This window comes from Lepidochelys olivacea, assembly GCF_965140295.1.
Source record: "Lepidochelys olivacea isolate rLepOli2 genome assembly, chromosome: 20".
Classification (NCBI taxonomy): domain Eukaryota; kingdom Metazoa; phylum Chordata; order Testudines; family Cheloniidae; genus Lepidochelys; species Lepidochelys olivacea.
In genome coordinates, this window is record NC_140430.1 from 19,521,580 (window position 1) to 19,538,829 (window position 17,250).

The 17,250-nt window shown below is 55.2% G+C and overlaps 1 protein-coding gene across 3 annotated transcripts in view; it reads right to left on the reverse strand.

Moving 5' to 3' along the window:
• Positions 1-17,250, reverse strand: part of CACNA1A (calcium voltage-gated channel subunit alpha1 A) — a 179,965-nt gene that overhangs the window by 12,649 nt on the left and 150,066 nt on the right. For all 3 annotated transcript variants that reach the window (XM_084610174.1, XM_084610175.1, XM_084610176.1), the window contains 7 exons: positions 12,688-12,793; positions 12,288-12,395; positions 11,482-11,582; positions 11,037-11,146; positions 10,573-10,711; positions 8,916-9,029; positions 2,556-2,591 (listed from right to left, as the gene is read on the reverse strand). In XM_084610174.1, the coding sequence (XP_084466300.1) occupies positions 2,556-2,591; positions 8,916-9,029; positions 10,573-10,711; positions 11,037-11,146; positions 11,482-11,582; positions 12,288-12,395; positions 12,688-12,793 (714 nt within the window). The remainder of the gene's footprint in view (positions 1-2,555; positions 2,592-8,915; positions 9,030-10,572; positions 10,712-11,036; positions 11,147-11,481; positions 11,583-12,287; positions 12,396-12,687; positions 12,794-17,250) is intronic.

Consider the following 17,250-nt stretch of genomic DNA (forward strand, 5'->3'; position numbering starts at 1 on the left):
GGTGGAAGCCAGTTTTGCCTCCTCCCCCCTAGGCTGCACCTCCCTGGAGCCACAAGAGATTGCAAGAGCCTTGGGGCAGGGCCCGTCTTTCTGTTCTGTGTCTGTACAGCCCAGGGACAGTGGGGACCTCGGCCATAACGGGGGCTTCTGACCACTACCGTAATACACCTACTAAGAAACATACAGGCCCAGCACAATTAGGTCTTGGTTCATGACTAGGGCTTGTGGGCGCTACCGTAATACACCTAATAAATAATGTACAGTGCCTGGCGCTGTGGGGGTGTGGACCATGCCTGGGGCTCACAGGCCCCACCACAATCCACAGAATAACACAGACTCTCAGCCCCTTTGCCCTGGGATACGTGACACCCCGAGAGGAACTGTGAATGAGAACACACTGTGTAGACTCAGGGTGTTAGCAAACCCCTTTAAACTGACGTGGTTGGAAACAGCAGGGCAGGCTGACCTGCCAAATGCGCCAGCTGGTCACGGTCAGCCTGGGGGCATGGGGTGTTGAGACCAAGTATGTACGGGTGTAGCTAGACCAGGACCCTGTACCCGCAAAGCGCCCCTTATACACGCAACCCTGTGCCTTCCCCACTGTGGCTTATCCCAGCCCCAGCGAGCGAAACAAGCTAGCCCAGTGAAAGCAGATTTGCCAATATTTGTGCTAGGGGATTCTGCCAGCACAGCTGTGTTGATCTGGGAACCCCCCTCTTCGCACCCCCGGCAGGCAGAAATCTGTACTGTAGCCTTCGCCATAGCCTACACTAGTTGTCCTGGTTTAGCTACACTGGGTTGGTTAAAGCCATAAAACCCGAGTGTGGACGCAGTGATGTAGGGGTATAGCTTACTACCAGCCCCGCTTACTCGTACAGCTATTCCCTTTCAGGAAGAGGAATTCGCTCTACTGGGTTACGACACCTTTATACAGGTTTAAGGCACCTTTATGCCTGTAAACCTGCATCCACACTAGGAGTTGTATCAGTATATTGGTAAAAAACCCCTCCCTAGTGGAGATGGGTACCACAGGACAAACACTGCGTGGAGAGCTGGCTACGGACATGTCTACCCTGCAATCCTGGGGCATGCCGCAGCTCACATGGCCAGACCTGAGCTAGCGGTAATCTAGCTCGCCTGGGTACTCCAGGGGTCGCTCCAGCGCAGGCTGGCTGCCCAAGTAATTACCCAGAGCTCCAGCCTGCACTGAGACCTGGGCAATTGCAGCTTCATGGCTCCAGGATCCACAGTCGCAGCCCGTGGCTGCAGTGTAGACGTCCCCTTAGCGACAGTTCAGCCAGCTAATGTGGTTCCAGGAGTGTTCTCTTCTGTCCACACCAGTCTCTGGCAGCTTGCTAGGGGTTGCTGTGGTTTAATACAATGTGTTTGACTTCACATCTTTCAGCCTTGTCTTCAGGGGGGGAGATTTCCTGGCACAGCTAGAGCAGACTAAAGCAGCCATTTCTGCCACGACGTATCCTGGAATACCACAGCACCCCCCGCCCCCGGTGTGGATATTCCCGTCTGAAATGGAAGTGACTTTCCAAGAGAGCGCCCAGCTAGGGATGCCAGTCAATTTCTGTAGGGAGACCAGCTGAGGGAAAGGGTGGACGGATGAGGCTTCAAACACATTAGCTACACTGGAAAGTTCATTTGGATTAAGGCAGGGGGTGAGCGAGAGCGATTGTGGAGTAACTCCGGGTGCAGACCAGCCGGGAGCTGACACCATCTGTTCTCTAGCCCAGCACGTGCTTTCCTCCAGAGCTGGGAGTAGACCCAGGTTCCGGGTGCCTGCTCCTCTTGCCATTCGACTGCGCTTCCTCCCCCCGAGCACATGGGGCCAAGGGCAGTTTGGAAGGATCCCCAAGGGAGGTCATGGAGTCACCTGGCCCCAGGATAAGGCAGAGGGAAGAGAGGAGGTGACAGCTGTGGAAGAAGCCCAGGATGGAGGGAGGGGAGGAGACCCCTGACGGGAAAGGGGCCTGGCTCCCAGCAGGACAGTAGCAGAGAGCAGGGTGGAGAAGGGCAGCGTAGATCAGACAATGGGAGCTGATGGCGACCAGCATCCAGCAGGGTCAGGTCTCGCAGACCACTCCTTCGCCATCCCCTCCCGACCTGTGATGAGAGGAGCTGGACCCCAGCAGGGGAGAGATGACAAGGGAGCCCTCAGAGGGGGATGGAGCAAAAGCCAGGGACAGAGGCAGCTAGAGAGGAGGTGAAATCAACACAGAGCAGTTCCCGAAAGGCTGCCCCCTCCTGGAGCCTTGGGGCTGCCTACGTAGCTGTCGTTGGCTGTGATGAAAGAGAGAGGAATGCAGCCCACTGCCAGGGCCACTAATCTAGGTGGTATGCAATGAAACGGACGTGGCAGACAGAAGAGGATGGAGATCAGAGCGAGAGACGTGGAGAAGGGAAAGGGATGGATGGAGAGACAGACAGGCTAGCTAGATGTGTGTGGGGACAGATCAAGGAAGGGAGGGAGACCGGCTAGAGGCGAGCGGGGGATTGTGGGCGTGGAGTGAGTGGCACTGGAAAGCCCCCACCACGGTACATACACTGAGATTATTTCCTCGGGGTCGCACCTTCCTCCTCTGCCAGAGCCAGACAAGACGGTGCACACAGAAAGGGAAAGAGAGAGAGAAGAAAATAAATATAAAGGCAAAGAAGGGGGCTTGGGAGGGGGGCAGGAGGACACCAGGAAGGGCAGGGAGTGAGGGGTGGGCAGGGGAGGGGAGAAGAGACTCGGTTATCAGTCAGTTACGGATGGGGGCTTCTTCCATCCTGCAGCCGTGTGTGCTCCCAGCACCCAAGCCAAGCAGGGGCAGGCAGCGGCCCCAGAGGACGGAGGGGGAGCGGGACGCATGGAGCGAGCAGCGGAGGATGAAAGCAGTGTGGGCAGGAGCAGCCCCCCCTCCCCAGCCCCCACTCCTGTGCATGCTGCAACAGAGCAGGCTCCAGCCCCCCTGTGTCCCAGCCGTGCCTTGGGCCGCTGTTAAAAGCTGCAGTGTCACTGTTCGGATCTACCTAGTCCCCCCTGCCCCTCTGGGGCCTGATCCAAAGCCTGCTGATCGCCAGGGAGATGCTTTGGGATGGGCCCTCCCTCCGCAGCCCCGGGGCTGGCATGCTGTGCCTCTGGCCTAGCCCCCCCGCCGCTGGGGAGTGCCGAAGTCAGAACACCCAAAGGAGAGCACCCAACAGGCTCAGCTGCGGGGGAAGCCGCAGGGAGAACTGGCTGAGCCTGCAGACAGGCGGGATTTGATGACCCCCCTCAGCTGGCCCAAGGGGCATTAAATAATGCCGGGGGGCGGGAGGGCAGAGCATGGCAGAAGAGCCTCAAATTCACAGAGCTCCAGCCCCGACCCGCTGCGTGGGGGGGAAGTAGGAGGATCTTGGTTGCTACATAGTAGCAGCTACGCAGCCATGCTGTTGGCTTTGGGAGAATCCCTTATCCCCCCCCATGCCCCCCACTGGTGATTAGTGGGATCCAGCACCTGGGCCTGAGGGAAATGGAGCTGGCTGCCAAGTCCCTGTTCATCTCCCCGTTGGCTCTGAAGGCTAAGGACTACATGTCCAGTCACTATTGCTAACTGTCCTTAAAACCATTCAGGGCAGAGGAACAACAGTAGAAGTGGCCCTTGCTCATTCACCACTTCTGCTCCTGGCTCGTCTCAGAGTGATGCCTGCTGGGGTCACAAGCTCCGGCTGCCAGAGCTCCCCTGGGGGTATGGAAGGATTTTAGTGATGGGGAGATGGAGACAGAGAGGGGAAGAGACTCACCCAAGGTCACACACTGAGTTAGAGACAGAGACAGGAAAAAAACCCAGGAGTCCTGTCTCCCAGTCCCTGCTCTAACCACTACACCCCGCTCCCCTCCCAGAGCTGGATATTGAATCCAGGAATCTGGACTGCCAGTCCCCTCTGCTCTAACCTTTAGGCCACATGATGGGTAAGGAACACTGATCAGTTCAGCATCTCTTGGCTGGGCCCCTGGGTTGCCATGGGGGCAGGATGGAGCTGGACCAGCAATGTGGGAATCAGGCCTCCTGCTCCTGCTCCAGGAGCAGCCTCCCTGACCCCCCATCCCCTCGCTGTATGGGATGGTGCCTGGCCTGGGCCGCACTGTGCGCCCCACTCTCCTAGCCCAGCCAGGAGGGGAGACTCAAGGGTGCAGGGCCCAAGGGACAGTTTGAGGGGTGGAGGTGGACCCAAGACCCTTCCCCTCCTTCCTTCGGCCCCTAAGGAACAGTGCAGCCTTTAGCAGGTGTCCCGCCCTGGCCCAAAGGTCAATGGTTACCCACAAAGCTCGCTAGAAAGCTCATGCAAAAAGGAAATGAAAATCAGAGCAGATCTCCTCCAGCACGTAAGTCACTCGCGGCCCCAGCCGCGTCAGCGTACAGCTGGGAGCCGTGCCAGGCGCCCAGCGGGCAGCTCAGCGAGGCCCACATCCAACGCCCATGAGGATCTGGGCCCTAGTGCTGGTTTGACAGATCCTGCCTCAGAGTGGCCACTAGGTGTCCCTCTAACTCCACAGCAACCAAGCCCAACCCTGTTATCTGGTAGTGGGACCCACCCCTGATTCCCTTAAAGGTAAGGCCATTTTTTGGGGACTCGCTCCTGGTAGCTCAGATTTGCCACCCTCCGGGTAGAAACACCTGCCAGTCAAGGGCTGGGATGTGGATTCGCGCCCTCTGGGTCACGTTCTACCTCCGTTTACAGGGGCATAAACCGATGGAGAATTTGGCAGGTTAGACCCAAACTTTTCAGGCTAAAGAAGTATTGTAGGTGATGGGAGTTTTCAGTCTTGAAGCTGCGATATGTGGCTGCTGTCCTTCTCAGACACACGCCACCCACCATCCCACACATGTATACTTAGCTCATCGCTACGGAGATTGCCCCGGTAAATGCTCCTATGCTCCTCAGCACGCTAAGGGTGGCATCTGACATGCTCTGGGCATGCTTAACAACACCCCGTCCCCCCAGCCACTCTCAGGGTTGCGGCACTAGGAAGGCGCCCAAGATGGCCGGGGGCACCGCACCTCGGGGGTCTGGAGGGGGGTTCTGTTGCTCTGAAGCATGCTTCATGCCAACATGGGAAGCTCATGTTATAAGCTTGATGGAACCAGCAGCGGCAAATGGTCTTTGCTCAGATGGTGGCTGCGCTCGGATGAATCGCGACAGTATGAGTTCGCCTTCAGCGGAGGGACAGGGTCACGTGAGTCAGTGACGTGCACGTAACACGCGAGCATGGACGGGCCAGGATTGGCTCTCAGCCCTGTGTGGAACCGAAAGGTGAATCCCACCCAACAGCTCCAAAGAAACTGATGAATGTTAACACGTTACACCTCACAATGGTAAGCCAGATCACCCCCTGTTTTGAACTTGGAGGAAACTGAGGCACAGACAGGGGAGGTGACTTGCCCCAGGTCACACGGGGAGGCAGCGGCAGAGCTGGGATGAGAACCCAGGAGTCCTGACTCCCAGTCCTCTGCTCTGACCATTAGAGATGATCTCTCCCATAGCCAAGGAAAGAGGCCAGGAGTGCATGGCTCAAAAAATCTCACGCTGAGTCTATTAGATTATGCTGCCTCTTAACATTTCATGCTATCCAAGAGCCTCCAACGCTTGGATCAGCTCTGAAACCCAGGCCTTGGCTCTGGCCTCCTGACCACAAAATCCTCCTCCCATTTTGCTGTTGCTCTCAAGGAAGGATTCTGCATCTTTACAAGATTCCTTTTTTTTTTTTTTTGGAGCCTTTAACCCTTTCATCTTCCCTGGGAGAAATAGCTCCATTCCCCCCTTAATTTCCCTCAGCTGCCCCTTGGTTACGGTGACCTCCCCTCTGGCCCAGGCTGTTGAACAAGGCTCTCTCTGGGGCCTGCCAGTGATGCTCCTTTGGTCACCAGAGGGGGGCGCTAGAAAAGTGACATCATAATATTATTAGCAAGCTTTGGTTACTGATACAAAGTGAGACAATGACTCTTGCGACTCATCGATATTCTGGAGGGGAAACTGCAGTGTCAGGGTTACTGAGTTGTTGTCCCAGCAACAGACTGCGACGTCATGGTAACAGAGACTGCAGTGTCACGGTAACATGGACCACGGCTTTGATCTCACAATTATGGAGACCATAATTATATGGTTCTGGAGATGCTGTTGTCATGGTTACATGGGTTAAAGTGGGCTTGCACCTTCCATGCAATCGTTGGGAGATGCAACACAGAATCTAGCTTTTCCCAAAGGAACGGTCAATTTCACCCATTGGTAAAATGCAGCCACCTCTGGGGTGGAGCACAGCAGCTGTTTAGTGCAGAGCAAAGCTACACAGCAGTTTAGGGAAAGACATGAAGAAAGAATTCTGCATCCAGCTGGAATCACAGGAGGAATTTAGAGAAGCAGCTGAAATTGAAATCTGGCTGGGACAAATGTCCCAACTCCTACGAATAGGACAATGGGATTTTAACAGCCTCATTTCAATGGATGGCGACTTTAAGCATCACCTCATGCAGCGTAGCACCCCCTAGTGTTATGCAGAGACCCTGGTGACTATACTGACTCAGAGAGGAGAGCCCCCCCTAGTGACTGAGCCCCTCCATTTCCAGCAGCACAGCACCTTCTAGCACTCCTCCCCCCCGTCCCCGTCCCCCACCATCTCCTGCTGAGTCAACAACACGTGCTGCGTTTTTTCATGCTGGAACTTTCCCGTGAGGTCTCCCAAGTGGTGACCCGGCCCACCAATGCTTAGCAAGTGAATTGCCATCACCTCTCAGCACAGGGTGGCAGAGCTGCTGGAGACAACGAAAGCAAATGTCCAAAGTCACTTTTCCTGAGTAGGAGCTGGGAGGTGATTTTTCCCCTGTCTAAGGCCTTGGTGAGACTGATACTGGAATAGTGGGTCCAGGTCTGGCGCGTCCACACTATAAAAACGATGCTGAAAAACTGGAAAAGGTGCAGAGGAGAGTTATGAAAATAATTTGAGGGCTGCAGAAAATTCCTGGCAGGGAGAGGTAAGGAGCTTATCAACAAGAAGATCGAGAAGTCGGAGGTGATTTGATTATGGGGCCCGGGGAAAGAATCCAGGGCACTGAAGGGTTCTTTACGCTAGCAGAGAAAGGCAGAAGAGCAACCACTGGCTGGAAGAGAAAGCCAGACAGTCCCACATTTGTAACCAGCTCCCAAGGGAAGCTCAGGATTCTCTATCCATTGACAGGTTTCAGAGTAACAGCCGTGTTAGTCTGTATTCACAAAAAGAAAAGGAGTACTTGTGGCACCTTAGAGACTAACCAATTTATTTGAGCATGAGCTTTCGTGAGCTACAGCTCACTTCATCGGATGCATACCGTGGAAACTGCAGCAGACTTTATATACACACAGAGATCATGAAACAATACCTCCTCCCACCCCACTGTCCTGCTGGGGTAATAGCTTATCTAAAGTGATCATCAAGTTGGGCCATTTCCAGCACAAATCCAGGTTTCTGGATTTGTGCTGGAAATGGCCCAACTTGATGATCACTTTAGATAAGCTATTACCAGCAGGACAGTGGGGTGTGAGGAGGTATTGTTTCATATTCTCTGTGTGTATATAAAGTCTGCTGCAGTTTCCACGGTATGCATCCGATGAAGTGAGCTGTAGCTCACGAAAGCTCATGCTCAAATAAATTGGTTAGTCTCTAAGGTGCCACAAGTACTCCTTTTCTATCCATTGAAGTCTTCAGATCAAGACTGGACAGCCTTTCTGGAAGATACTGACATGTTGACAGGTGCTCCTGGCTGCCAGCAGCTGAATTTCTGCACCAAAGGCAATCATAGACCACCTTAAAATGGTCATGCAATGGGTGTGCTGAGCTCCTTCAAACTCAAGGGAAGGAGCAATTAAGCCCCTTTGTGGAGTAGAGAGAGGTACAGACAATGGAGAGTCTGCCCAAGACAAAAGGCAGATCAGAGCTAACCTGTGTGGACTGGTCTGTCTTCTCTGCATGGTCAATTCATGTGTGAGCATCCCCACTGAAAAGCTTGACCTGAATTACTGTGTCCTCACTGGTTCTGCTCTCATCCAGGTGTGTCCTGGCTCTGTCTGCTGACATGCTGTAGGATTCTTTCCCAGTCAATCTGTCCTTTAGGAGGAACTGTGGGAAGGGCACCGAAGAACTAGCATGTTCCAGACTGAGTTAAAGCAGAGCCTGGGTTCTAACTCACATCCCCAACTGAGTCAAATAGCCAGGACTTAAAGCACTTCCAAACCCAGGTCCGAGGCTTTTCTGTGTGGATGGTAGGACGGTTTGGGCTAAAACCCAGGTTAGAACCAGGGTTAAATGGGCAGTGAAGACATACGCAAAGAGACAGAAAGTCACTAGCAGTGAAGCAGAGAGACAGAGCCCGCTGAAGCGGCAGACTGGGGATTCCTGAACAAGGAAACCGCCTGCCATTGTTCAGAGAAACAGGACTTGGTGTAAATATGTTTTGTAACTAAAACCAGATCACACCAAAGAACAGCCCTGGCTCGTACCATCAATTTCTTCTCTGAATGGAGACAGCCCTGCAAAGCTGCCACACGGGCCAAAGGGGCAACAAAATGCTTTGGCCAAACACAAGTTCTTGGGCTCAGTGCAGGGGTAACTGGGCAAGATTCTCTCCCCTGTGATGGGCGGGCGATCAGCCTAGATGATCTAATGGTATCTTCTGGTCTGACACTCTAGGGTGCTATGAATTTCAAAAGGCATCTCTTGCAATCTGGGCCCAATCCTGAGTCCTGGCAAGGGATTGGTTCACTTTGTATCAGTCCAGGAGCGACTCCCCATTCAAAATGCACTTGAATGAGAAATTCCCCGTTTTCGGGGGACGACCCGAGCTCCCAGCAGGGGTGTCATTATGTTTGGCAGTGGAATCCCTGGATGGTTCCAAAAAAAAGCCCCTCACCTGGTTTTCAGCAGGGAGTCGTGGCATGGAGGCAGCCCGGCCGTGCCCTTCCATGGGGAGGTAGTGGTCACTGTCTGAGTAGCCATCCTTCCCAATCTCTCTCATCTCCACAGACTGCAGAGGGCAAGGCAAAAAGAGGGTCACCTGGTAAGTAGTGTCACCCCCATTTTACAAGTGGGGAAACTGAGGCACAGACAGAGGCAGGGACTTGTCAGAAGTCCTTCACAAGTCAGGGGTACCCTGGGAATAGAACGCAGGAGTCCTGACTCCCAGCCCTCCTCCACTCTAATCCACTCCTCTCTCAGACTAGGGAACATAACCCAGCTCCCCAGGCTCTAACTACTAGACCCCACTCTCCTCCCGGAGCTGGGGATAGATCCCAGGAGTCCTGACTCCCAGTCCCTGGCTCTGTACAGTACACACTGCTGCTGAAAATCATGATCCCTGGCTCAGTTCTTCCTCCCGGTGTCCTGGATTCCCTACCAGTCTGAAACCACCAGAGACACCCTGGACCTGAGCCTCCAGAGCTGCCTGTGGTGGGAAATCTGTCATCCTCATTCCCCCTGGAGAATGGCTAAGTGGTCAGCTGGGAGACCAGGCCAGCTCCATGCCTGACTAGCCCTCAGACTGGGTTTCTCCACATAACCCAGCCCTAAGGGGTCAGACCTGCCCCCAGCTCCTGAACAGGAGAGAGATAGAGAGAGATAGATGGGTGTGTATGGGGACAGACAGATAGATGGGTGTGTACTCGGATAGAGAGAGAGATGGGCGTGTACGGGGACAGACAGAGAGATGGGTGTGTACGGGGATAGAGAGAGAGATGGGTGTGTATTCGGATAGAGAGAGAGATAGGTGTGAATGGGGACAGACAGAGAGATGCGTGTGATCGGGCTGGGCAAACTACGGCCTGGGGCCTCATCCAGCCCTTCAGACATTTTAATCTGGCTCTTGAGCTCCTGCTGGGGAGCGGGGTCGGGAGCTTGCAAATGGGGCCAATGGGAGCTGCAGGGGGAGGGGCAGTGCCTGTAGACAGGGCAGTGCGTAGAGTCGCCTGGGTGCACCTCTGCATAGGAGCTGGAGAGGGGACATATCGCTGCTTCCGGGAGCTGCTTGAGGTAAGTGCTGTCCAGAGCCTGCACGCCTGACCCCCTCCTGAGCCCCAACCCCCTGCCTTGATCCCCCTTCCACCCTTCTGCACCCCAGAGCCTGCATCCCCAGCTGGAGCCCTCACCCCCCAACTCCCCCCCCACCCCCTGCCCCAGTCTGGAGCCCCCTCCCGCACCCTGAACTCCTCATTTCTGGCCCCACCTCAGAGCCCGTACCCCCAGACGAAGCCCTCACTCGCTCCTGCACCCCAACCCCCAATTTTGTGAGCATTTGTGAGCCCACTGTACAATTTCCATACTCAGATGTGGCCCTCGGGTCAGAAAGTTTGCCCACCTCTGGGATAGACAGACAGACAGATAGATAGATAGAGGGGGTGTATGGGGATAGACGGATGGATAGATAGATAGAGGGGGTGTATGGGGATAGACGGATGGATAGATAGATAGAGGGGGTGTATGGGGATAGATAGATAGATAGATAGATAGATAGATAGAGGGGGTGTATAGGGATTGACAGATTATGTGCATATGGACATCGATCAATCGATCACCTGGGAATTGGGACGGCTGTTGGGCATGTCTTCAGGGCGACCTCGCTCTGGACTCCAGGTGCCTGTCTTCTGGAACATCTCCTGTGCCCGCTCGGTGACCCAGGACTGGCTCTCCTTGATGCCCCCTTCAGGCGCACTCCTGCCAGAGCAGACAGGACGTCAGGCCATAGCCACCCGTGCTGGCCTAGAGGGGCTAATCAGCAATGCAGGCAGCGCATCTGCCTTTAACGGAGCCACGCCAGCATCGCCCAGCTTCTCTGGCAGCTAGAAAGCTGCTCCAGTCCTGGGCTCTCCCACAGGGAGGCTCTGCAGGGTATGGTGATCTCCAGTCCTTGCCTCTCCCAGCAGGGGGCGCTGTGGGGAGTGGGGCAGGAGAGCTGGCTGTGGGAGGAGCTCCCGGCTATGCCAGTCCTGGGCTCTCCAGCAAGGGCAGGACAACCAGATAGCGAATGCTCAGGACTTACAGGCCACCCCCTTGGTCCAGATGGGAGGACGGGAGAGCGTTCGGCCCCGGGACCCCCTCCTGGGTGGGCGACGGTGGCTCCATACGCTGGAACATGAGCGGCGTTCGATTCTGCAGGGAAGACAGGAGGCATCAGACCAGCTTATGGGAAGGGAACAAAAGCTGTGAGCAGGCCCCCAAGCCAGCCTGGGCCGGGCACCCTCCTTCCCCCTGGCTGGGAACCTGGGCTCAAACCTCCCGCCCAGGGCAGGAGCATTTCACTGTGGTAGCGGCTTTCATCTGAGGGTCTCAATGCACTTCTCAGGCAGCTCCACCCTACCCGCTCGCGGAGGTGAGTCTGCCTGACCAGCCCCATGTGCGGGGGAAACTGAGGCACAGAGTGGCAAAGGGGCTTACTCCAGTGAGTCAGTGGGAGAGCCAGGAATTGAAAACCCCAGGGGATGTACCTGCTCCTCCCTCATGGCCTGGAGCTTCTTGGCCTTGCTTTGCCGGTAGTACTCCATGATCATCATAGCGGCGTAGATCTTCCCAACTGTCAGGTCCGTGGCTGGGGGAGGCAGGAAGGGAGAGAGGCTGAGCATTATCAGCAGCCCCACCCCTGCCCTGGCCCAGCACGAAGCAGCCCAACTCCCCCCAGAATTTCAACCCTCTCAGCCTCTGGTCCCCAAAGCTGAGTGCCCCCATTGATGGTGGGGAAGATGGGGACACAGACTCTGGGCCCACACAGGTCTTGGCCCTGGGCACAACAAGGCGTAGAGATGCCAGAGAGATAAGGGGCTTTACAGACCAGACAGATCCCTGGGGATGGATGGACAGATAGACGGACCTCTGTGCTGAGTGGCTGGGAGTCTCCAGGGCTCAGCTTGCCAAAAGTCACCCAGAAAGTCAGTGGCACATTGGGATAGAACCCAGGAGTCCTGATGCTCTAACCACTAGACACCACTCCCTTCCCACACCCCAGGAGTCCTGACTCCCAGCCCCCCCAGCACACACATCTCTCCCCCAAGGCACAGAATGGGCACGGGACAGCGCGAGCCCCCGTGGTGCGAACGGGATGCTTAGCCCTGCACAGCTCACCCTGCTGGGCAGCAGTGACCTGGTTAATGGGGGGCGGGCATGCTGTCTGGACATGGGTGCTATGCCCATCCCGGGGAAGTTCCCATGCCAGGGCTGGGGCTGGCTGCCCCTACAGCAGAAGCCAGGCAGTCTGCCAAGCTTGGGGACAGTGCGGGGAACAAGCAGGGATGCTCACATTTGTGAGGGGTGACAAGGAGATCCAGGTTCTTGTGGGAGAGGTTGGGCCAGATGGCCATCATCTCCTTCCGGAGCTCGGCATCCATCTGCTGCTTGTCGGCTCCTCCTGGAAGGCACAAGCCGGGGGGAAGATCAGTGGCTGGGCATCGGAGCCCCGAAATATCAGATCCCCAGTGAAAGTGTTACTATCCTGCTCCCTGGAGCAGCCAGAAGCTCCCCCCACAGCCAGCGCTCCTGCCCTGCTCCCTGCAGTGCCCCCTGCTGGGAGAGAGCAGGACTGGAGCAGTTGTGGATTTCCTTTTGAAGGTGGGGTGCAGAGCGGTGCCCTGCTGGTAAGCCCCCATCCTGCACAGAGGAGCCAGCTCTCCACCACCACTGCCCCAGAGCCTTGCACTTGCCTTTGGCAATCTTGATGTCCAGTGCGGTCCTGATCAGAGCCATGAGGGTTGAGTTGAAGTGGACGGTGTTGTCGTCAGCCACGGGCAGGTCCATGCGGAGCAGCCTCTGCAGAGAGGCAAGCAGAAGCGCGTCATCCTCACGGTCCCCGCACCTGAGACCGGCGTGACTTTCAAAACAGGGGAGCCCTGGGGAGAACTCTGAGGTGTCACCGGGTTCAGTACTTGGGGGATCCCCAGCTCTTGCTAACGAACACCCCTCCCCACATCCCCTCTGGATGCTGATGGGCCTATGAAGGTGCCCAGTGCCAATGAATGAGGCACTCCCTTTACAACAATCATCCCTGGCCTATACCTGTCTCTGTCCAGCTGAGGATCTCAGAGTGTGTTGCTGGCATTTAGGGATTAAACCTCAGCCACTGGTGGTGGGCAGGCCAGAATTGTCCCCAATTTAGAGGTGGGGAAACTGAGGCAACTGTCTCCCTGTTATACACAGTGTCAGTGGCAGAACTGGGAATAGGACCCAGGAGTCCTGGCTCAGGCTCCTGCTTTAACCACTATTCAACAGTTCCATCCCAGAGCCAAGATTAGAACCCAGGAGACCTGACTCCCAACTCTACCCACTAGACCACATTCACTCCTAAAGCCAGGAGTAGAACCTAGGAGCCCTGACGTCTAGCTCCCTTCTCTAACCAGTAGACACACTCCCCTCCAACAGCTGGGCAGAGAAACCAGAAGTCCTGTTCCAACCTCTAGACCCCACCTCTCCTCTCTGGGTTGCATCCCTCCCTGCCTTCCCCAGAGTTCTTTCCAAAGAGCTCACTGACTTTTTAAAAAAATTTAAATTAAGATAAAGAAATCAACAAAGAAAGAAACACAAACTCCATGTTGCAAGGCAGCAGTGCACTCGGCATCAGCAAAGGGAAACAGGGGAGGCGTAGTTAATGCTCACTGCACAGGATGCAGCCAGTACCATCCAACAAAGCGCGTTCCTCCCAGTGCCAAGGCAAGACAGCGCCACGCCAGGGCTCATGCAGCGGGCATGCAGCATGCGGCAGAAAGCATTCCCAGAGGACACATTGAGACTCATTCATAGCTCTGGTATAGACTGCTCTAGAGAGGCCCGCAGTTTTTGTGCTCTCGGTGCAAAGAATGGGTGCGTCCTCAAGGTGCGAAGGGAAGAAATGAAAAAATCGACAGAAACTCGGCATTCCTCAGAGTTCAGGCTGTTGGGCAACAAGATGCTCAGGGTTGGATTGGACACTGGCCGACCAGTTAGTGCATTAGCTACGATAAGGCTGTGGACCATATGGAGATGGGGTTAGTGGGGGGGTCTCTTCTGGTCTTTAAAGGGATGTAACTGACGAAGGCGGGGGAGGGACAGCAAAACAAGAAGGGAAAAAGACAGAGAGCGGGGAGTAGGACTGACAGGGAGGATGAAGAGAAAATTAGCATGAAGGTCCATCTGAGCATGATGTCCAGAAAACTGGGCCCTACAGAGATTGGCCTGAAGCACAGAGGGGGAGTGCAGCTCCACACTGCCCCATGGTTTGTGGAAGTAGCCCCCATCTTCACCCTCCAGGCTCAGGACACTTCCACCCGTGCTGCGTTCTCAACCTGTCAGCAATCGGGCACCCGAGGCCCCAGCAATAGTGTTATGTGGTCCCGATCGCTGCTCCATGGTTCGGATAATAGGACATTTGCCACATCCCTGATTTAGGTTCAAATCTGACTTGGGCTGGTCCCCCCGATACAGTTGCAAACAGGACCCTGCATGATTATCCAGGTGTGTCCATGCTCCACGCAGGTCAGGGTAGTTGGACATACCCAGCCTCCCAGGACTCTGCCAGACCTTCCCAAAATGCATTGCGCTGTGTGAAAAGCACCCACAATCCTCCATGGCAAAGCATGATAGGATAGTTCCCCGGATTTTCCCAGAATGCCCTGGCACATGCATGGCTCAGCAGGGAGGGCGACATGGACAGGCCAAACCAGGTTATCCGGTAACCTTGTCGAGTGACCCTGGAAGAGCCAGGTCACCCGCAAGGCTGGGGGCAGCATGGTGCACTCATCAGGCAGGATTGGCCCATAACACAGTTCTCTTGAGGGAGAAGGGACCAGGCTGGGTTTGGGATGGAGCTGCCTGGGTGAGGGGAACGCAATCAGCCATGACCCCTCTGCGGCGGGCGCTGTTCCACACGGCACCAGTGCTCCTCTCGCAATGGTTTTCTGGACAGCAGCTGTCATGGAGGAGTGAGCCAAGAGAAAAGGGGGTGAACGGGAGGGCACAGAAAAGACTCAGCGGGTATGAGATACCCAGGAGGACTGAATGGAGAGCCCAGCGGGTTTTAGACAGAGTGAGGGGAGCGGAGGAGCAAGGACTGATGGGCAGGCTGAGGAGAGGCTACTGAGGAGTAAAAGCAACATGGTGAAAAACTTTTGCACCTGCCGTCTGAGGAGCTCTGTAAAATGGGGAAACTGAGGCACAACCAGGGGACGTGACTTACCCAGGGAGCAAATGGAAGAGCTGGAAATAGAACCTGGGAATCCTCACACTCAATTCAATCCTCTAACCACACTCCCACCTCAAGCCAAGAACAAAACCTGGGAGTCCTGATTCCCTGCTCTGACCACTAGACATCACCCCCCTCTCAGATGCAGGAAGAGAGACGAGCCCTTAGTCCCATAGCTCCACTAGTGTCTGATACATCAGCCTTCTCCTTTTCTGCTGGGTCCCGGTAATACAGTACAATCCCCTAGTGTGGACACACCATATACAGCTGCTTATACCAGTAAAGCTATTCACATAAGGGAAAGGCAGTAAGTTATACTGCTTTAAGATGCTTTTATCTCAGTATAGCTGTGTCCACACTAGGAGTTCTACTGTTATAGCTACAGTCGTTAAAACCCACTCCCGTAACCGATGTGGTTGCACCAGGACAAACACCTCAGTCAATTTCCAGTGTGAAGTCTCAGGGTAGAACCCTTGCCTGCCCTGAGCTGCTCCGTGCTGCCATCTCTCTTAAAGCCCCAGCTCCTGGAGTCATGGGACAACCTCAGCTTTCATGCAAAAGAAAAAAGGAAGTTCCCAACCCTTGTGGTGCTGGAGGAAAATGTGGACCTGGGCATAACTCTAAAGGCTCAGAAAGTAGGAGGCAAAGACAAGGCCAGGTCAATGTTAAAGGCTTTTGTTGGCATAGTTCTGTCAGTCAGGGATGTGAAGAGGTGGGAACCTGACAGAGCTGTGCCAGCCTCCTCAAGTGATCCTGTTTGCCCCATGGAACTCAGACCTACACCTCCTTTCCTTCGCCCATACCTCACTGGGCTCTCTTCAGTTTCTCTGTAGTGCCCACCACTGCGGGAGCTAAGGCACTAGGGGCCTGATTCCCATTTAGGCCCGGTTGACACAGCGTTTGTCCTAGTGACAGCACATCCTGTAGGGGGGTGACTTTTACCGATAGCGCTACCCCGGTACGCCCCCCAGTACGATGCAATTCTACCAATATAAAGGCACCTTGTGTCAATATGGCTTATTTCCTTTCCCGTAGGGGGATAGCTACAAGGCACCTTCACATCCATGTAGCAGTGTCCCTGCTAGGAATCATGCTGGCACCTCATAACAAAACCACCCCCCGACGTAGTTGAACAGGCATCAGCGTGGGGAGCCAGGCTCAGGCCTACACAGAAACTGTTGCTTCTCCAGTAACGACACTTGGGGATGTGATTTTTTTAACGCTATTTGTATACTGGCAAAAGCCCTAGTCTAGACACGGTTACACCGGCAGAGAATATAGCTGATTTCGTTTGGGAAACTGGTCTAAGCTGTCTTGGCAGGCGCTGCATCTCCAGTAGGCAGGTTTGCCAGTATAGCTCTTAGACCCGGCCTAAAGTGGATGCGAGAGTCAGGGCCTGACACAACTTGCTCCTTAGAAGCCCCTGCCGCCTGGCCAGTCGGCAGTGTGTGATCCTGGCTGGCCTGGCAGCAGGTGGAGTTGTCCCTTTAGCTCAGATGGGAGAGGCCTGTGGGTCGGGTGCTGGAAAGACTCGGGTTCTATTCTGGCTGGCAGCCTGGGATAAGGGCAGGAGCAAACAAACGCTCTGCTTCTGAGAACGCACCCTGGGACCAGCCTTCCCACCCCCGCGTCTCTCCCAGACAGCAGCAGCCCGGTGTAGGGACAGTGCACTTTGCCAATGGGCTGAGCCCTATTGGGCAAGGACCAGACAGACGCACAGGGACACCACGCATGGGGGATAGATAAGGCGAGCTCTGGGTGTCTGAAGGAGCAATGAGGGGGCCTGTGACAGCGGAAGAAAAAAGAGAGAGGGAAGCAGTGGGTTATGGATCCTCAGTCATAAATGGGAACCCTCCAAAACCGCTCTGTAGGGCAGTTCTAGCTTTGAAGCCGGGGGAAAGGCAGGAGTGGGGCAGGGAGAGAGAATGGAGGTGAGGTGAGAACCAGAGATGGGAAAGACTGAATGTGACGGGAAGAGGAGAGAAGCTGCTAGCCAGGTTAGAACTGCATTGACAGAGAAGGGGGTCTGGGGACGGGGAGGAAAAGGGGGTGA